The sequence below is a fragment of the Triplophysa rosa genome, linkage group LG14 (genome assembly GCF_024868665.1).
Source record: "Triplophysa rosa linkage group LG14, Trosa_1v2, whole genome shotgun sequence".
NCBI lineage: Eukaryota > Metazoa > Chordata > Actinopteri > Cypriniformes > Nemacheilidae > Triplophysa > Triplophysa rosa.
In genome coordinates this window covers 22327238-22345996 of record NC_079903.1, presented here as the reverse complement: position 1 = coordinate 22345996, position 18759 = coordinate 22327238, and the positions used below count along the sequence as shown (strand labels likewise).

General features: G+C 39.2%; 1 protein-coding gene across 1 annotated transcript in view; it reads right to left on the bottom strand.

The window, feature by feature from the left end:
* Nucleotides 1-673: 673 nt before the first annotated feature.
* Nucleotides 674-18759, bottom strand: part of pds5b (PDS5 cohesin associated factor B) — a 28103-nt gene continuing 10017 nt past the window's right edge. Inside the window, exons 9-34 of the mRNA XM_057351387.1 lie at nt 17446-17561; nt 17263-17357; nt 17021-17166; nt 15863-16014; nt 12255-12368; nt 11856-11937; nt 11728-11776; nt 11486-11625; nt 11284-11399; nt 11094-11199; nt 10437-10597; nt 10148-10271; nt 9653-9811; nt 9223-9291; nt 8833-8973; nt 8492-8611; nt 7631-7835; nt 6267-6381; nt 5856-5988; nt 5319-5438; nt 5127-5189; nt 4890-5032; nt 3560-4018; nt 3323-3421; nt 2274-2388; nt 674-1462 (exon numbers count right to left, since the gene is read on the bottom strand). Coding sequence (XP_057207370.1) covers nt 1427-1462; nt 2274-2388; nt 3323-3421; nt 3560-4018; nt 4890-5032; nt 5127-5189; nt 5319-5438; nt 5856-5988; nt 6267-6381; nt 7631-7835; nt 8492-8611; nt 8833-8973; nt 9223-9291; nt 9653-9811; nt 10148-10271; nt 10437-10597; nt 11094-11199; nt 11284-11399; nt 11486-11625; nt 11728-11776; nt 11856-11937; nt 12255-12368; nt 15863-16014; nt 17021-17166; nt 17263-17357; nt 17446-17561 — 3378 coding nt within the window. The 3' untranslated portion in view covers nt 674-1426. The remainder of the gene's footprint in view (nt 1463-2273; nt 2389-3322; nt 3422-3559; nt 4019-4889; nt 5033-5126; nt 5190-5318; nt 5439-5855; nt 5989-6266; nt 6382-7630; nt 7836-8491; nt 8612-8832; nt 8974-9222; nt 9292-9652; nt 9812-10147; nt 10272-10436; nt 10598-11093; nt 11200-11283; nt 11400-11485; nt 11626-11727; nt 11777-11855; nt 11938-12254; nt 12369-15862; nt 16015-17020; nt 17167-17262; nt 17358-17445; nt 17562-18759) is intronic.

Here is an 18759-nt window from a genome sequence, read left to right as displayed (position 1 = left end):
CACTGTGTTACTATTGGTTTGTATTTAAAAAGTTATTTTCATAAACCTTTGAAAAACGTAAATACAAAAATACATCATGCTAGTATTTATGTTTGTCCTATTTTTTCTGCCAGCTGTGAATCATGTGTAATATAATATCTTGTAATATTTCGTTCTTATGGCATTGAAAGGGAAAACATCATTTTCTTATTTCGTGAAGAAATGTTATTTATAAATTGTGTAATGTCTTTAAGTTTTTGCTTACGCCAAAAGGGAATTGTTTGTCCTGCTTCTTTGAACTGAATTGCTGTTGGCAGTAACCAGGGTGCTTGTGTGGGTGTGTAAGAATTGCATGCAAATTGTTGCTCTGCACAAAGCTTGTATAATAGTACTAAAAGCTGCTTATGTTTTGCTAATAAATGCGGTCTGATGGATTTCCAGATTTTACGTATGCACCACACAACAGCTGGTCAACAGATGCCTGACTAAAGGTACATGGAAACACATCTTTGATACCTCTAAAAAAACATTAAGCGTAGATATTCAAATGATTCAAGAACATAGTGGAAGACAAAATAACCAGATCTTTTTCAAGATTTGGAGTGAGTGCTCAAGCAGTTTGGTTTAGAAACCCACACATTAAACGTCTAAAGCCATTATCCATTAAACCAAGAAAAATACCCCAAACTTATTTATACAGAATATTTTATTGGTTCAGCAGACTGAAAAACCGGTTCAGGTGGTGGAGAGGGAGAATATCATCAATTGTTTCCCAACACACAATATTAAAACAAGTTCTCTGTACCATCTTCTCCATTACAAACACTGATAAAATCAATACTGGGCTGTAAAAAGTAACAAATCTGCGAGTTCATCATCAGACCAGCGTTTCTTTTATCTGCAGAGGCACATTTGCACATGCACAACCATATGCACACGGGAATTACACAAATGAGAAGGTTAAAAAGGAAAGGATAAAAAGACAAACAAATAAAAACGAACTAGAAAATGGTTATTTATGTAGCACAGTACAGAATGATATACAGAAGACGCACAGAACAGATACAGTACTGCTAAAAGTTGATTTTTTTTCTTTACTTGGACAGATCAGCTGGTGCAATATATTTAAAGCTGGAGGTAAAAGCTATACAAGTTGCCTCCCTAAACTTGGGTGGGGGGGAGAGTAAGAGCCCAAAAACAAAACTATTTACATTTTCTTTCTTATAAGATTAAGATCACATGGTCGGCACACATAACAAAAAAGGGAACAGTCATGGTGGATAGGTGGAGCAGAAGCGAACGACAGAAAAGACTGCAAAATACAGCTGAAGCAGATGCATGGCTCCAATAAGTCCAAAGTTTCCTCCAGTTCACTCTTTTTCGGGACTTTTATCTGTTAAGTACAGCCATCTCAAAAAGCTCTTGTATTTTGTACTTTTCGATGCACTCATCTTCGGTCCCTTCTTCCTGTCTTCCTCCGCACCTAGAAAGAGAATGTTTTGAGTAGGTCTGGGATAAGAGTCGGGACATCAGTGCAACAGAATTTCTTTTGGGATTGCTCTTTTTTAAAACTGACATTTTGTTTTTCTTTTGATTGAGAAAAGCTGAAAATCAGTAACTATTTTTTATGTATACGCTCAATAAATGTATTTTTAGTACTGTTCTAAATTGTATGCTTACACAAAAGTAAGTTATACATTTAATTATAATAATGATTTATAATTTAAGCTTTCAAGTACGATTTGGTAGGAAAAGTCAATTTTTATGTCATTTAACACACAAAGATAAACACAAAAACTTGCAATTTTATATAGTAGGACGGCACAATTTTGGAAAAAAATGGTATATACGATAATTTGCTAAATAATGCGATATAGGAGTTGCAATATGATAATGCTTCAAGTCTGTAAAACCAATTTAAACTATATTAAGATACATTTAAAAATGGAAAATTAGACAATCAACAAACATGTTTCACATTCTTTTCTGATTACTGATAATCATCCAAACATCAAGCACAGACGCTCTGCTATCTGCATCAACTTGATACATTAAACATAACTTTTGGTATTTTTTAAATAATTTAGTTATGCATATTGCAATGGTACATTCGCGATATTTCAATCATTTTGATACATTGTGCAGCCCTACTACATTGAGGCAAAAGTTACAGATTGCAACTAAAACAAAATGTACTAGTGTGTATAAATGTCTTAAACATAACATTCCCTGTAAGGATTATGGAAACAACACCTATAAAGCCCCGTAGGAACCAGGAAATAAGATGAACTCACTTTAGGCGAGGAGTCTATGGCCTCATCCTCTCCTTCATCACTCTGTTGAGCTGTGTCTATCTCCTCTTCAGACTCCTCCTCCTGGTTGGCAGCAGCAGCTTTCGATCTCCCACCACTGAAGCAAATGAATTAAAATCCATGAAAACGCACACATACACAGTGTTTGCCCTGCCATTATATTAGGGGCACCCCGCCCCCCTTGAAGGTCAAGTTCATTTTATTTTCTACATAGCACCAGATCACAACAGAAGTCATTTAAGGTTACCTTTTCTATAGAACAGGTCTATGTTGTTCTTCTATTAAACTATGCATGCATACAATACGCAGGTGGTTTGCGCGCACAAACTGCTTTACGCAGAACTAGGACATCGAGCATAGGACTTACGCACGCAACGAGACGGACATTTGTGTAAATTAAATATTTCGCCACTTTAGACAATCAAACACATCACATACATTAAGGAAAATACTTCGGGACTAATACGTGCTCATAAAAGCCTTTTTGATGAAAAATGACAGTCGCTGCTCTTTTTATTCATGGCCTTTTGACGGTTTATATTATATACAGATCAACAATGTGTAATGCTATAAATGTGTAACCTATGCCTTTGGAACCTTTAAATAAGTAAAAAAATTTATTAAAACTGAATCACTGACTGTACTTGATCTTTAGATCAGTGGTCCTACTACTATTACTACTATCAGTTAATAAAAGACAAACAATAGGATGAGCTTGAAAACCTCTTCATGGTAACATAAGCACTAAAGTTATTTTTCATTAGAAAGATAATAAATCAGTGACCTTTCATCATTTATGATGATTTTTTTTCTCTTTTATATTTTGTAATCAGACTGTAATTGGCCAGCTTCATTCAAGTGGATTTTTGTCCCAGACTAGCCCTGCTGCTATTAAAAGAAATGCATGAACACCATGATTCCTTGAAGTGTTTGTGTCGGTATCGTCTGCGTTCCCCCCAAAGCTGTTAACCTAGGTCAAACACTGCATACGCTACAGTCACCACTACGGTAGACATGTCACTTGTGTGTACCTAGCTTTCTTTGCTGCAGTCTGTGATTTTGGAGGTCTTCCTCTCCTTTTCGGAGGTGTGGACTCCACCGAATCACTTGGGGTCTCTGATGCCTCCGCTCTGTAAAAATGTAATTTTCAGTTTAGTCAGGAGACTGGCTGCTCTTGAAAACACATCTAATGACTTTTTAAATAATCATAGCTACATTTGACTCCTATTGGTCCGGGATACTGAACCATTGGTATTGTGCTCGCTCACCTTGGTTTGCGTCCTCTTCTGCCTTTGGGCTTCACCTCCATATTCTCACTTCCCCCATCATCATCATCTTCCTCCTCTTCTTCCTGCTCCTCGTTCTCTTCCTCTGCAGGTGGAGCAGCCTTCCTTCGGCCCCTCCTGCCTTTGTTGGGCGTATCGTCCTTGGCGGCAGCCGCCTTTGGGGGCCGTCCTCTACGACCCCTCTTAGGTGGACTGTTCTGTTCGTCTTCCGTCTCCATTGTCGTTTCCACCAAGCTGCTCTCTTCTCCCCACTGATCCTCTGCGTCGTCCGTGCTCGTGTTGGCTTTCTTCCGGCCCCGTTTGGGCTTCGACTCCTGTCCCTTGTCATCCTGGTTGGAGGCAGCGCCTCGCTTGCGCCCCCTACTGGGCTTTTCTGTCTCAGATGGGCTCTTCATTGAAATATCTTCGTTCTCACTGTGGTCCACATCAGCTGAGTCCAAACTGGGTGTGAGAAAAAAAGCATGTCTTGAATCAAACAGATCGTACAACGTGACTTATTATAAAGACGTGCACAAGTTGGATCAAAATAAATATCTCAAGGACAGTTATAAACGGCACTGAAAGGAACATCCCCCACAACACGATGGAAGCGCTATGCCGACGTGGCATACATCCAGTAAACACTGATTCAAAAGACTCTCAATGACCCCTGATTAGTGATGATTCTTTGTCATAAAAGCTCAAGCTCTAAAAGGGGGCCATCACGCACCCATCCGCCCTTTCACCCATCCACTGAGATGCTGAAATCAGTCTGATTACAGAAAACCATCTACCGAGAGCTAGTTTTAGACCACAATGCGAAGTAAAAGCCAGATTGTGCTGTATGAAAAATTCATTTTAATAACATCTCAAATGGATTCCGACTACACGAAGACACGCAGCAGACAGAGTCAGAGTGTTATTATATTTAAAAGAGATGGAGTGCGCTTCGTGTTATTTATGGACACAACCATAGGTTTTACGGGAAATATGGAACGAGTTTACTTTAGTGCACAGAACATGCCATGATAAGGGATTTTGCCTTTAGCCAGTAGTGATGTTTGTTGTTCAAATAAGGGGTGTCGCAATATACCAATACTGACAGTAACCGTGATATTTTTTCTTTCACGGCATCTGCAGTAAAAGAGAAGCATTAGCTTGAAGAGAATCTTGGCTAATTCATACCATCCCACTAACCGCCAACAGGGTTACTACACTGATCCAACATAACCTTTGTTCTACCACAACAAACAATCTAAAGCAATGACAGAAATTGAGTTTTTTGTTCAAAGATGTGCATGAGCAATGAGATGAAACGCTTTATTCAACGAACCGTCCTTTACTGCGTCCGGGTGAGCTGGGGTTAGAGTTGCTGCTGGCGTTACTGATGGTCTCCATGCGTGAGAGTTTGGTCTGCAGTTTTCCTGTGGCCGACAGGGGTTTGTTCACCGCGCCCAGCACGTTGGCTGCCTTTGGCTTAAGATAGAAAAGACAATCGGGCAGTTTTTAACCTTCGGTTTGACCGAACTTTGAGATATCGAAAAGCACAGAATACAGGTCATACGCGTACCTTTCCTGGAGTGAAGAAAGATTTCATCTCAGGAGGCAGATAGTTTTTCGTGTTACTGAAATTCTGAAAGCCAGTGAGAACATTGAGAGTTTAGACACAGGGTGGGGAAAAATCAATTGTACTGCAAGTCTCTGAAATTTCAATCTGCTTTGTGAGTCTGTGCCAGCGGGCAGAAGGCGGTATTGTCAGCACCTTGTCTGGCTGTGTGAAGTAGCGTGCAGGCAGTACTGGATCTTTAGGAGACTCTAAACTGTACGTGGTGCTCTTGGACATGACAATGTTCATGGCTACGTCGCAAACCGTGTAGAGTTTCTGCATGAGAGAGAGATTTCGTTGTGAATATGAAATATGAAATGTAGGTTTGTCATATTCAGAGGGGCAATGGAAGACTAAATAATGCTCATTTGCACACGAATAATGCACATAAATCAAACGCATACAAACATTAAACGGAAGAATTACCATTATAATTTAAGAGTACAATTTGTTTTCTTGAGCCAACAAAACCAGGATTTGTGACAGGTGCAGTTTTACTGACAGATGGATAAATATTCAGTAGTAAACATTTATGGCTGGTAAATTCTCTCAATTCGCTGTCAATTTAATTGGCAAGTGTTGCAAAACGTTGATTTTGGACCATGATGGAAGATAACAGCAGCTGTTGTGAAAGTATCAAACACAAAGCCACATGAGAAAAAAAACAAAGCTTTTCTTTAAAATAACACAAACCTCATTTATCTTGGGATCATCAGGACACTGTCCATCTTTAGTCTGTTTTATGTTTTCTATCATCTTCCTGATAAATGCGTGACTGTTGTTTTCATTTTTGGCCATTAGGATCTCCAAAACAAACCACAAAGCCCTGCAGGAGAGAGCGAGAGAAAGAAACATCATCTTTAAGATTAAAGGCACATGGCAACTCTCTAACACCATTTATAAGCCATTTCAGCATCCAGCCAAACATCTAACAAGCGCCACATTTTCTCCACCATTTATGTCTATTTGTAACATCCGATAAACAACACGCTTGGAAAAAGATACCTTCCCCAAATGAAACGGCTGACATTTTCCAACTAATGAATATGTAAACATCTTCCAATGAAAAAGGACAAGCAGTAAGTGACGCTTTTGTGGACTCACTCTTTAATGTCTTTGAGCTGCTCGATGTCCTGGACTTTCACGTAGTCTGGGTCGTGGACCAAGAGGTGAATTGCATATGGCACCACGTACTCCGGCAAGAGCGATATCAGCTTCTCTGCAGTACACAACAAACAAGCAGAGATATTGTGATAATCTGAGCGTTAGAAAAACCTGGGACCCAAGATACCGAACAATAGCCTTTGGCTCATGAATATGAATTACAATTGGAAAAAGACTCACGTCCTCCAAGAATCTCAGACTAACAAATCAAAATGAAAAGGCAGACGTGCCATGAATTTATTCCAAAAGAAATAAGACGAACAAAACCAGCACAGCGGACAGATAAATCTACTTGACATAACAGACCGAACAACAGAGTTTCCAACTAGGGATGCACTGATATGGTACATTTTGGCCGATAACCGATAATTCATTAACATTGGAAGCCGCTACCCGATATACAGCATCTAAATATTCATATAAAATTCCCTAAGACTGAAACAAAAGGCAAAAAGTGGACAACTGCTTTAATTTGAAAACATTCACTGCAGAAAACAAGGTCACTATTAGTTCTCTTTTCCCCCCTGAAAATCATGCACCAAGCCTACTTTACACTAGTTAACGATTCTGTAACCTTCAAACTTTTATGGTCTATTTTTTATTTAAGAAACAAATGATAGATGTTCTTCCAGAGCAACCCAGAAAATTGTTCTTAATAGCCACATGTCTAACAGGTCTCAAGACAGAAAGCAATCAGACAGCAGTCGGCTTCAAACAATATGCTTTTGTTCCTATAATTTCATCAACAATGTTTTGCTAATAGCAGTAAGTGAATGATCACAAGAGAAAAATAATACTGTGCTGTATTTTAACTGTGCGCAGCTGAAGAAGTTTAACCAGAGGAAATGCTTTATCGGCTATAATATATCAGCCTAAATTTTATTATCGGCCGAAACCTATATGGCTGATAATTTATCGTGCATCCCTATTTTCAACATAATGACCCTGATAAGCAGTTCGATCTATGAATGTTCATTGTGTTGTATGATTAATGAGGAACTACTACTAAAATATAATGAGCACATGTGCTTTGGTAAATGGCAAGTTGCCTAGATCTTCCAATTCCTTAATTCCAATATGGATTCCTTTAATAATTATTTTTTTACATTTCTGTATTTGGCTTTTATCCAAACATTCTTTAAGCTATATATATATATATATATATATATATATATATACACACACACACATTTCTATCAGCATGTGTGTTCCCTGAGCATCAAACCCATGACCTAACACACACTCTCTACAAACCAAGCTACAAATAAGATTAGTTATATTGAAGTTATATTGGCTGTCCATACCGCTGACTGCTGCGTGCTGTTTCAGGTACTCCCGTCGCAGGTTAATGTTTTTAACCAGGCACTGGCGGGCGTGCGCCCTGCGCTCCTTCACTGGGTCTTTGGCACACAGTGTAAACACGGCCAGGTACTCCAGCGGCAGACGCAATCTACACAGGCCTTTGTGCAGTTTCTGGGCAAAAGCCTGTCGCACCTGGTAGCACTCGTCCTGAGACAGACAAGAGATCTCATTAAGTACTCATTAGTCATTTAGATGATGATGCCATTCAAAGCACGGGACAAACCCTCAGGTTAAGGGCTTGATCAAAGACACTAGGTTCCTGGAACACTCCATCTAAACATTTGGTTTCAAATCGGCACGTTTGTAATCAACATGGGACAATTACATCAAATACATCATATAGATGTGAAACTATGGAAATGTTTCCAATGGAAAACGTTTAATGACAATGACAGATTTCTATCCTGGGGTAAGATATCCCCTTTAACCACCTAAACAAAACCACCCGCCCGCAATAAACATTATGCTTAAGGGATCCGACAATGAACAGAAACCCTGAAGCTGACTATTAATTTTATCAGACAAGATATTGTAACACTGCCATTGCAAAAGTTGGTTTATAGCCAACACTCAAAGTGAGGCTTCCTTTTAGACATGCTGTTCATAAACCGGTCATCAGAATAAACTTCACAGCAAAACTAGTGATGTGGAACACATACCAGCAAACAAGCCTTAAGTCAGGGCTTTATAAACCATTAAAAGACGTTATGGGATATGTCTATAACATTAGGATAATGTTGAGACCGAGAGCACAGCTACTCAATCTACCATCAGTGCAGCAGTAAGATTCTAATCATGCTTACGTTGATAACGAGAGCACAGAGCTGGTACTGCTCCAGGGTGATGATCTCATGGTAGCACGGCTCCTGAGCGAGCCGAAGAACAGCGCAGCTGGCCGCCAGCCGTAGACGAGACATGTCTGGCTTCCTGCACGCCCACACATAGAAATCATCATTAATAAATCACACCGACATTATAAAAATAAAACTCATCACGATGTGTGCGACACATTTGGCCTATTGTAATCAAATCAATGCCGCTACAATGAACTACTAGAATAGTATGCTGTACTGTATGCTATTACCATTACGATACAAGCACAAACTAGTATAACAGCGGTGTTTTTAAAGACTTTAATGATGACTCGCCCAATCTTTCCCTGCTCCGTCAGGTCGCCGTCGCTGCTCAGGATGGCCGTGAGCATTCTCAAAGTGGAGTTGCCAGATTTACTCTGGTTGTTCTTCACGCCGAGCAGCCACCTCACCATCAGTTTAATACCCTGAATCTGAGACACAGAGGAACATTGAATTCACACCCTGCTGCTTCTCTAATATCCACTCCTGTGACTGTAGCCATTCATTTTCAATGCCAACAACACAAACCATAACAGGTATAATACAGAGACTTTTAGTCATTTACTGCTGGAGGGAGAAAGCTGAAGTGACCTGCTGTGAATTTAATGCAATGCTATTAAAAAAAGAATGAATAATAAATGGCAAGGACAGCTAACAGCAAAGGACATTCAGCGTCTCACCTTAGCTAACGTTTCAGGAGAAACCTCATCGTCTGGAACCCACAGCTTGGTAGTTTTCTTGCCAGGAATCTTCGAGACGACCAAAAAATTCAGATCAGTATCGGCAGCCACTCAAAAAGCTCAAGGAGACATTTTTATGACTTTGTCTGAAAGTTTGCTAACAAGCTTAAACTAAAAATAAACCATTGTCGTCGCAAAAGGTGAGATGAGTCACACATCTACTTGCTTTAAAAGCACAACAAAATGAAATAAAACTGTGTCTACATGGCTGTATATCCTTGAACCACAATATCAGTACATGATCTTATAATTACATTGGCTGATTTACAGCATAAGTGCATTCCCATAAAATCTTATTCAAAGACTAAACTAGCTACTACAGATAAGTAACTTGACTTCAGAACAGTAATACGGTGATGCTACAACTCACCCGATCATTCATTAGCAGGTCTTTAACGATGAAATTGGCCACTAAAGATTTGAGCGGAGCTGCGAACTGTTCTGGGGCCAGCATGGCCAGGTGTCCCAGTGTTGTTAGAGGTGTAATGAGCTGCTCCATATTCTCTGTGTCAAGACCTTTATGCAGAGGCTATAGAGAGGAGACAGAAAAGCTGAATCTAAAATTTTGAAGTGCATTATCTAAAGTCACACATATCTGCACTTCTGTGACATCACACTCGATCTAAATGATGAATGACTACTCCGATTCCATCATGTTTAGTGCTAAGGTCTGATAAACGGCGAGATAAATGCAATCAACCACATCATGGACTAATCAACCCCACTGTGAAAACCATCTTCCCTGAACTGAGGCTCATAAATCAATAACATGAAACAACATACCACACTGTTTTTGGGCAATGCAGTCATTTTAAATAACGTGAAAACCGGCACTTCAGAAATGCACACATTGAAATTGTGTTACCTCAAATATCTGTGCGAAGTGAGTGTCTCTGTTGGTGAACATAGCATGGATGCAGTGGATGGCATATTTGGCCTGGCGAGGTGGACCTTTCTTGGCTTTGTGCTGCAGTACTGGTAATAAAACTCTAGGGGGAGAAAGAAAGTAAAACAAGCAGAAGTGAATGGGAGCCACCACTCGTATCATCAGCAAAACTTGATTTGAACTGAAGACACGATCTTAAACAACATGTTTGAATCTTGTTTGAAATCCAGACATGCTCTTTTGAAGAGTGAGACGGATTCAAACTAACGATTTGATGTGTGGGAAGCTCTCCTCGAGTTTGCTGCCCGTGTTTTTGAAGATCTGGAGTGCGGCCTCAGCGACCTTCTCGTCGTCCATCTTTAGACAGCCCAGCAACGATTCGAAGGTCTCGGCAGAGTGGAACGACACAGGGTGGGTGAAGGACAGGACCTGAGTGGTGTAAAGATAAATCAGTCCAGCTACAAACACGTACAAAAGTAACTTTCTCACATAACAAATGAAGATATGATGAGACATTTGTATAAATGCGTTTAAAATGTGTTAACACCATTTTTGCTACTGAAGATTAAGCAAGATTTTTTTCATTTCTGCGAATCAGAATTTATTTAACTAATTTATCACCCAGAAATGTTACAGTATCAATTGCTTGAAATTGTTTCCTTTTGGCTTACCATGTTGTTTTTCAGTCAATGTATAAATATTGATATATATATTCAATATTGTCAAAAGACATATAACAACGTCATAACATCCAGCCCTAATAGTCATTTACATGATCATTCATTTGGATCACTTTGTTGTTTAGCCTTTTATGGCACTGCAGAAAATTCCGGCTAAAATGGATCAAATGTAACCCAAAATGAAATCTGATGTATATACATATATATACGCTATAAAGCATATGTAGATGACTCTAGTTTTTTACCTTCAGCAGCTCCAGACCAGCTCGGATTGCTTGTTCGGTCGGGACTCCCTCATCTTCATCATCAGCAGTCCCTTCTATAGATTTGTTCACTTGTTTGATAAGCGCACTGCGTAGTGAGAAATAAAGATACTGAATGAAGCTCTGAGCATACGATGTCAAACATATTACCTGTATTAAAAACTCAACGTACCTGATTGATTCTGTGTCGATATGGACAGGTGCTATCCTCTCCAGTAAAAACTTCACCATCTCTAGGAAAGGGTTGCTGGGCTGTTTGGGGCTGCCCAGCTTTTTGGTAATATCTTTCTGCGATTAAAAAAAGACACACAAACTGAGACAACTTGAATTCCAAGGCTGAGAACCCTAAATGTACAAATGTAGTCAGATCTTACCACGCAGACCTCGGCCTGCTTACACGAGCAGGACGGGCTCACGAGAGTCTCCAGTTGCTTTCTGATCTTCTCATCTTCCTCAAGAACCTGAGCGAGCTTCTTGACAAAGTCCTGCGTCTTCCCGGGGTCCGGAAGATTCCCTGAAACACATATAAAGACAGAGAACGTCAGCTTCTGCTACACTATACATAACCAAATGTATGGAGGTTATTGGAGAAGTATAAGGAGAAAACACAACTTACTTGTGATCACCATGACCTTTGAGAACACGGACTTGTTGTAGGACTCAGACTGGGAAAAAGTTCAAATCGAACATGTAAAACCTGTATTCAAGAATGCCTGACCACATGAAAACCTAACAAAAACCTACTTTTGGCTGCTTGACGAGATCCAGAAGATCTTTGACGTTGTGTCTCAGCATGTTCTGACACTTCCACATTTCATTCAGAGCTCTGTTAGAGAGATGAACCACAAAAACCACAATCAACATTTCACATCTGTGTCCTGTAACTCAACTGGTAGACTATGCCGCTTGCAACACCAAGGTCACCAGTTAAAATTCAGGAAACAAAACACACAATGGATAAAAGTGTCTTCTTAATGCAAGTAATATATGATAAGCAGGTCAATACAAATTGATGGAAGGTTACGCAAACTAACATTTACTATGTAAAAAACTAACTAACAAAGGTACTTCAAAATGGGCTTCGTGCTACAATTTCCATATGAACATGTGTTACACAGATAAACAAGGCATTACTGCACCTACTTGACAGCATTTCCATCCAACGTGGCGTACAGGTAATACAGACACTTCATCCTCTCTGACGTCTCCAGATTGTGGGGCACTAGATACTGGGCGAAAATCCTCTCCACGAGTAACCTGACGCAAGAACAAAAATCTGCTCTTCAAGCACATCCGTCATCATTTGTTCAATAGGAATTCACATTCCATTAAGATGGCTCATTAGGTTTTATAGACATGTTATTACCCCCATTTCAAATGAGAGTGCTGAAAGGATGACATTTCAAATTGATGAGCCAATCAAAACACAAGACTGTATTCCAGCACGGTTGCTATCGCATGCATGAATGATGCAACGCCGTTACAATGACCTCAACAATGGGGAATAGTCGATCTCATGGGGGCCAAAATGATTACGAGATGATATGCAGAGTTGTGTTTTAAACAAATACAACAGAAAATCTCAACTCACAAATAAACGCCAGCAATAAAAGTATGTGTGGCTCTCTGAACGCTTTCCAAATTCTCAGATCGACTGAAATTTAAGCAGTTTCTGTTTTAATAGTGATAACCATATTAGCTTCCACACTAACAGACGATAAAGCCTGGTTTATTAAGCTTACACACTGCGGTTTCACAAATAAATAAACTAACCCTTGGAACCTGAATGGATTTTGATTAACTAATGTTTTATTCTTCATCAGCTCAATCTCTCTTGATGTGATGCCAACAACACAGTTTCTCTGGATTATCACCGTGTTATCTGGACTCCGCTATTCTCAAACCATTTTTAAAACGTTTTCCTCAAATTACTCTTCTTAGTGTAAACAAGCCTCATTACAACGCATCATATATTGAGGTTTTCAAGTAAGTGTACCAGCAGCTGTCTGGTGACATCACCCGTCTTCAGAGAGCTGCATTTAAAGAGCTTTGCAGATTTGCTCGACACAGGTTCAACCGAGGATTTTCACAGTGCTCTTGTACTCAAAAGCCGAGCACTCAAAGAACAAAGCACTGCCTCAGAGAGCCTGTTATTTCATTTGAGAAACTTGTCCAGCAGCTATCATTCTCTTGAAATTGAGATTTAAAAAAACAAAAAAAGTCGTGGCCTAATGGTTAGAGACTCGGACTTGTTACCCAAACGTTGCCGGTTGGAGCCTCAGTACCAGCAGGGATTGTAGGTGGGGGGAGTGAATGATCAGTGCTTTCAAAACCTTCAATACCACAGCTGAGGTGAGACCCTAGAGTAAGGCACCGATCCCCTAACTGCTCTGGGTGTGTTCACGGTGTATGCGTTACTCAGTTACTGGGTTAAATGCAGAGTAGGGCTGCATAACGATTAATCGCGACTAATCGTTTGCAGAATAAACGTTTTTGTTTACATAATATATGTTGGTATACTGCGTATGATAATTATGTATATATAAATACACGTACATGCATGTACTGTATATAATTAAGAAATATGTAACTTTTGATATGTTTTAGATTTATATATATAATTTATATTATATATAAATATTAAATATATTTTTTCTTAAAATCATGCATCCATGTGTGTGTATTTATAAATACATAATTATCACACACAGTACACCAACATATATTATGTAAACAAAAACTCTTATTCTGCAAACAATTAGTCGCGATTAATCGTTGTGCAGCCCTAATTGCAGAGCACAAATTCCGAGTATGGAACGCCATACTTCGCCTCACATCTCATCACTCACTCACTATCAAATGAAGTCAAACCACCTAAACCAGTACAAAATTCAAGCTTTAAATTAAAACATATTTAATGTTGATTGGTCGACTCAAACCCATCTGACAGGTTTGGTAGCATCACGTAGAGGTCGACCGATATGGGTTTTTCTCTGGCCGATGCAGATTTTGAGAAATCAGGTCAGCAGATGGGCGATAAGTTTGGCCGATTTTCTTTTTTCCACCTTGATCTCATTAAATCTAAGTAAGTAAGAAGAAGTGATACAGAACATTGCTTAAATTAAAAATTTATTTTTCGTCTCTTCAAATCAGTGCACTTGATGGAGAAAGACTGAGTAAGTGTTTATTGCAGGGTACAAGAAAGCAGTCTAATTCATAGTAATAATACATTGCTCAAAACTTTTAAGCACCATCTCAAACTGTTCTGAAGCATGCTTTTTCTTTATGTTTGTTGGCAGACACTGCTATTAGTCAAATGGTCATAATCTAAGTGAAAACAAAAATAAACAAAATCACTCATATTACACAGCCTGCTGCTCATAACTGCGTTTTTAGTTATATTTAGCTTTAAGCCTTTTTCTATTGTATAGGACCATAGAAAGCCTGACAGGTAAGTAGACGCTCTTGTGGTAAAATGCGTTTAAACAGCCGCAAAAGACCGCAGACGGACATAATGAGTAAACGAGGGGAAGCACCGAGACAGGATTTAAACTTTGGCTGAAGACTTAAAAGTGTAGTTTAATGACGAAAAACCAGCAAGCAGAATGTTTTCTCTCCATTTCAGATTTCTAACACACACTAACAGTGTTCAGCGTGTCTCACGGCTGTCAGAGCTTCTCTCTGTATGTTTATCTGCCCCGGTCGCGTTCATTTGTAAATTGTGTGCACTAATTTCGTCCATTTGAAAGATCGACCAAAACGCATCTTAATACCAAGAATAAACAGAGTCCGACCCACAGACACATTTAAGCAGGAAAGTTAACGTGCGCGTTTTAGCCAGAAGTTTGGTCTTTTAACAAGACTTGGCTGCAGAGTTGCTCCGTCTCACACACAGCCTCAGAGGGAGAGAAACAGTATTAGTTTATCTAGCCATACAATGTGGCCAACAGTAATAATTTAGCCGCTGGACTCGTCACCGGGTTTTGGTACCCGTGCATACATGTAGCCTAAACTATGTGGTTGAATGCTCGCTAACAATAGAGTTCCAAAAAGTTACTCGCATTCTCAACTAGCATCATAATTAATCAATGAAATATACAAGGCTAGATTAAGAACAAAGGATAAAAAGAATTTAAATTTTACAGTTTTCTTGTGAAGCTATCAGGTAGTTAAAAAGTTAGCAGGCAGAGAGGGACATCACAGTGTTATGCCGCAAGAGGCAACGTCGCGTGTTCCACAACAACGCTTAGCTGCTCACAGATGCACCTGCCTGTTAATCGGCCTAATTTGCAGCACAATCGGCCGATGCAGATTAAAAAGGGAAAAAAATCCCCAAAATCGGCCCGAATTATCGGCCGACCTCTAAGCATCAGTGCTACTGAATGTTATTGCAAACTGTTTTTGTAAACTGTTCATCAATAGTTCTCAAAATCCTACAGCTTGTCAGACTTTACACAATCCAGTTACACAAGAGGAGATTCTGCTTCACCACCAACATCCGAAACACTTTCATATTTCACGCCACATTTAAAGCCTCAGTGAGAGCGAGAGCCAAAGTCAAACCTGTTGTTTCTATTTGCATAACACCGGCGTTCTCTATCTAACATCGATAACAAGTCAATACAGGAAAAACACTGCGTTTTAAAAACAGTAACTGCATTCTCCTCCTCATACACAAACCCTTGATCATGTTCGAGTGCAACATCAATCAGTTTTTTTCGTAGAGACGGCTTATCATCAGCATCACTCACCGGTCATCTATGCTGTTCTGGTAGTAAATGTGAAGCAGTTTGTCTTTGATCCACGAGATCTGTTTGGCTGCCTCTTTGCCTGCCTCCGCCTGCAGGGCGTATTTCTTATAGATCTGAGCCAGGCCCATCATGGCCTCCTTACGGACTCGCCACTGTAACAGAAACCCACTCAGTCAAGATTATTACATTCCAGTGTGAAATATTGTGCCTTTCAAACAAGCGGTAGTAAAAGACAGGGTCAGCATCACATTTACAAGGAAAAACTATTTTAATATAGAAAGGGTTTTATTTGTTTTTAAATAATTCAGCACTGAAAGCAACCTTCTGAGAGCAACACTAATGCCTAGAAATGTCACAAACGACGTGCAGTGTAAGTTTTTTGGGGGGGGAATACACACACTATTTTAAACAGAATTTTATAATCTATAAATTTACACTGGTCACATTTTTGCAAAAATAAATCACCAAATGCAGTTTAAGATGGTTTTACGAGACAGAAAAGTAAATAACAACATCCGTTTATCTGTTATCTGCACCATAAACGAAGCTGAAAAGCCACAATCGTGCATAAAAAAGCTTTTGTATGGTGAGCTAGATAAGCAGACGAGAGGAAAGCTATGACTGCTGCAGTGTCATTTGTCCAGGAACACACAATGGCCTTCAATTAAATTCCTCCCTGAAAGCGATTTGAAAAGGCTGAGGAATGGTTATATGTGAATTATAGTCCAATTTATACAGTTCGGTCGCCTCTAGCTCGGGTGGCTAAAGGAGACTGCTGATTAAATTATAGAGAAAAGAAATGGAGTGTGTCTGGGAAGAAACAAGAAGCTAATGTATTCCAGCTCGGCTCTGACTGCGATGATGTCAAAACATCTGCTTAATTTGGGATGAAAGAAGGTGCTTGGATATTACAATAAAAATAACTTCAGCACTAATGAGAACGTAGAAGGGAAAAAACAAACAAACACAAAAGAACTACTCAGACTTTCTATCATTTTCTATCACATCAAAGCCACATTTCCTGAAGATAGGACGGCTGTGATTTCACGTACTGATACAGGATTGAAATCTCCGCAGTAATTATTAAACCGCAGAACTCACCAAATGTCCTCAGAGAAAATCGTTTGGTTTAAATAGGTCCGAGATCTCAGTACTCACCCGTTTGTCAAGCGTTCTTTCCCTCACGAAGTTCAGCAGGTGGTCATTGACCAGCGAAAGATCCTTTTTGGAGGCCGTCACAATGGACACAATGACATCATGTCGAATTGCCTCTTCTGGATCATGTGACCTCACTTTCAAGTACTCTGCGGAACAAAAATCTCAATGTAAAAAGGGTTTTCAAAGAGAACCCTTTTCAGAAAAACAGATTCAATCATACTGGCTACGGCTGCGAGCGGTACCTGTGAGATCTTTTGCCAGATCTGGATGGTTCATTAAGCAATGGCTGGCGAACTTCACGCATTCCAATCGAACAGGGACGTGGATGTCGTTGAACCTAAAGGGACGCACGCAGATGGTTAACATCTTAAAATTCAATAATAATAGAAAACATGATAATGAAGCCTGTGGTGCAGGAGCTTCACCTTCCGAGATAGCACTGCCAGAGAGGTTTGTTCTGTGAAGCCAGCTCTGAATCTTTCGCTCCGAACATCTTGGCCAGCAGCTTCACGACTTGCAGGCGTTCATCATTATCATTACTCTACACACACACACGGGTACATTCATTACAGCCCAAAGAATGAATGAACCCATTTCTTCAATTTAAGCTCCCCATTATTGTGTTTTGCACAAAAAGAAAAGAATAAGGTTTGACATCACATACAGTACAAACAGACTGATAACACAAACTAAACCTGCTTGTATGTACATGTACATGTACACACATTTAATAATCCGCCCAGACACTGCAAAATAATGGCCTTTGTTTGTTTTTTCAGGTTACTCAAATGAGAAGGAATAAAGAGAAATGCCTGGGGATTGTTGCCTGCAATGTAATTATATTCTCACATTCCATAAAAAGTCAAACACATGTTATTTTGTTTCTGTGTAAACAGGGTCAGAAAATAACAATCAAATTTTAAAACATAAACGTGGTTAAAACATTTTACTGCACATAACAAATGACTTTTATGAGTCAAATATCTGCCAGAGAAACAAATAAAGCAGGTTTTCTATTAATCGCTCATAGTTACAACCGATAAGCCAATGACTCAAAGACATTTATCTGGTCATTAACAAAACACTCTCTTATGTGTAATCATGGTTTCACCACAGAAAACCCTACTGAAGGTTTTCTTAAGGTTTTCAACCCCACAAGCCACAAGAAAAGCATGACTCAGTCATAAACAAGGCACTGCTTCCTCGATGATAATAGATAATAATCATGAGCTATCCAAAATGCCCAACAGGCTACAATAAGAATCTCATTTTAAGAGACACAAGGTTACAGTGCATTCCAAGAGTGCAAATATCAACACCATAAACAAGCCCAAAACACTTTTCTGTTTTTTTTATTTACCGTTTATAGGCATGTGTTTAGGTAAAATGGTCATTTTTGTTTAATTCTGTGAACTACAGACAATATTTCTCCTAAATTTCAAATACAAATATTGTTGCTCTTTGCATTTACTTGCAGAAAATGAAAACTGGAGAAACAGGTCAAAATAATAAAAGAGATGCTCTGTATTTTTTCAGACCTAAAATACTGCAAAGAAAACAAGTTCATATTCACATTTAAGCAATATAAATAACAACTCATTGCAATAAGTAATATTTGTTCATGTATTTAGGGAAAGTTAAAAAATATATTTTTTATGTGATAACCTCGATTGTTATCAGTTTTCATGCGTCTTGTCAAGCTGTCTTTCACATTGCCGTTGGATAACTTTATGTCACTC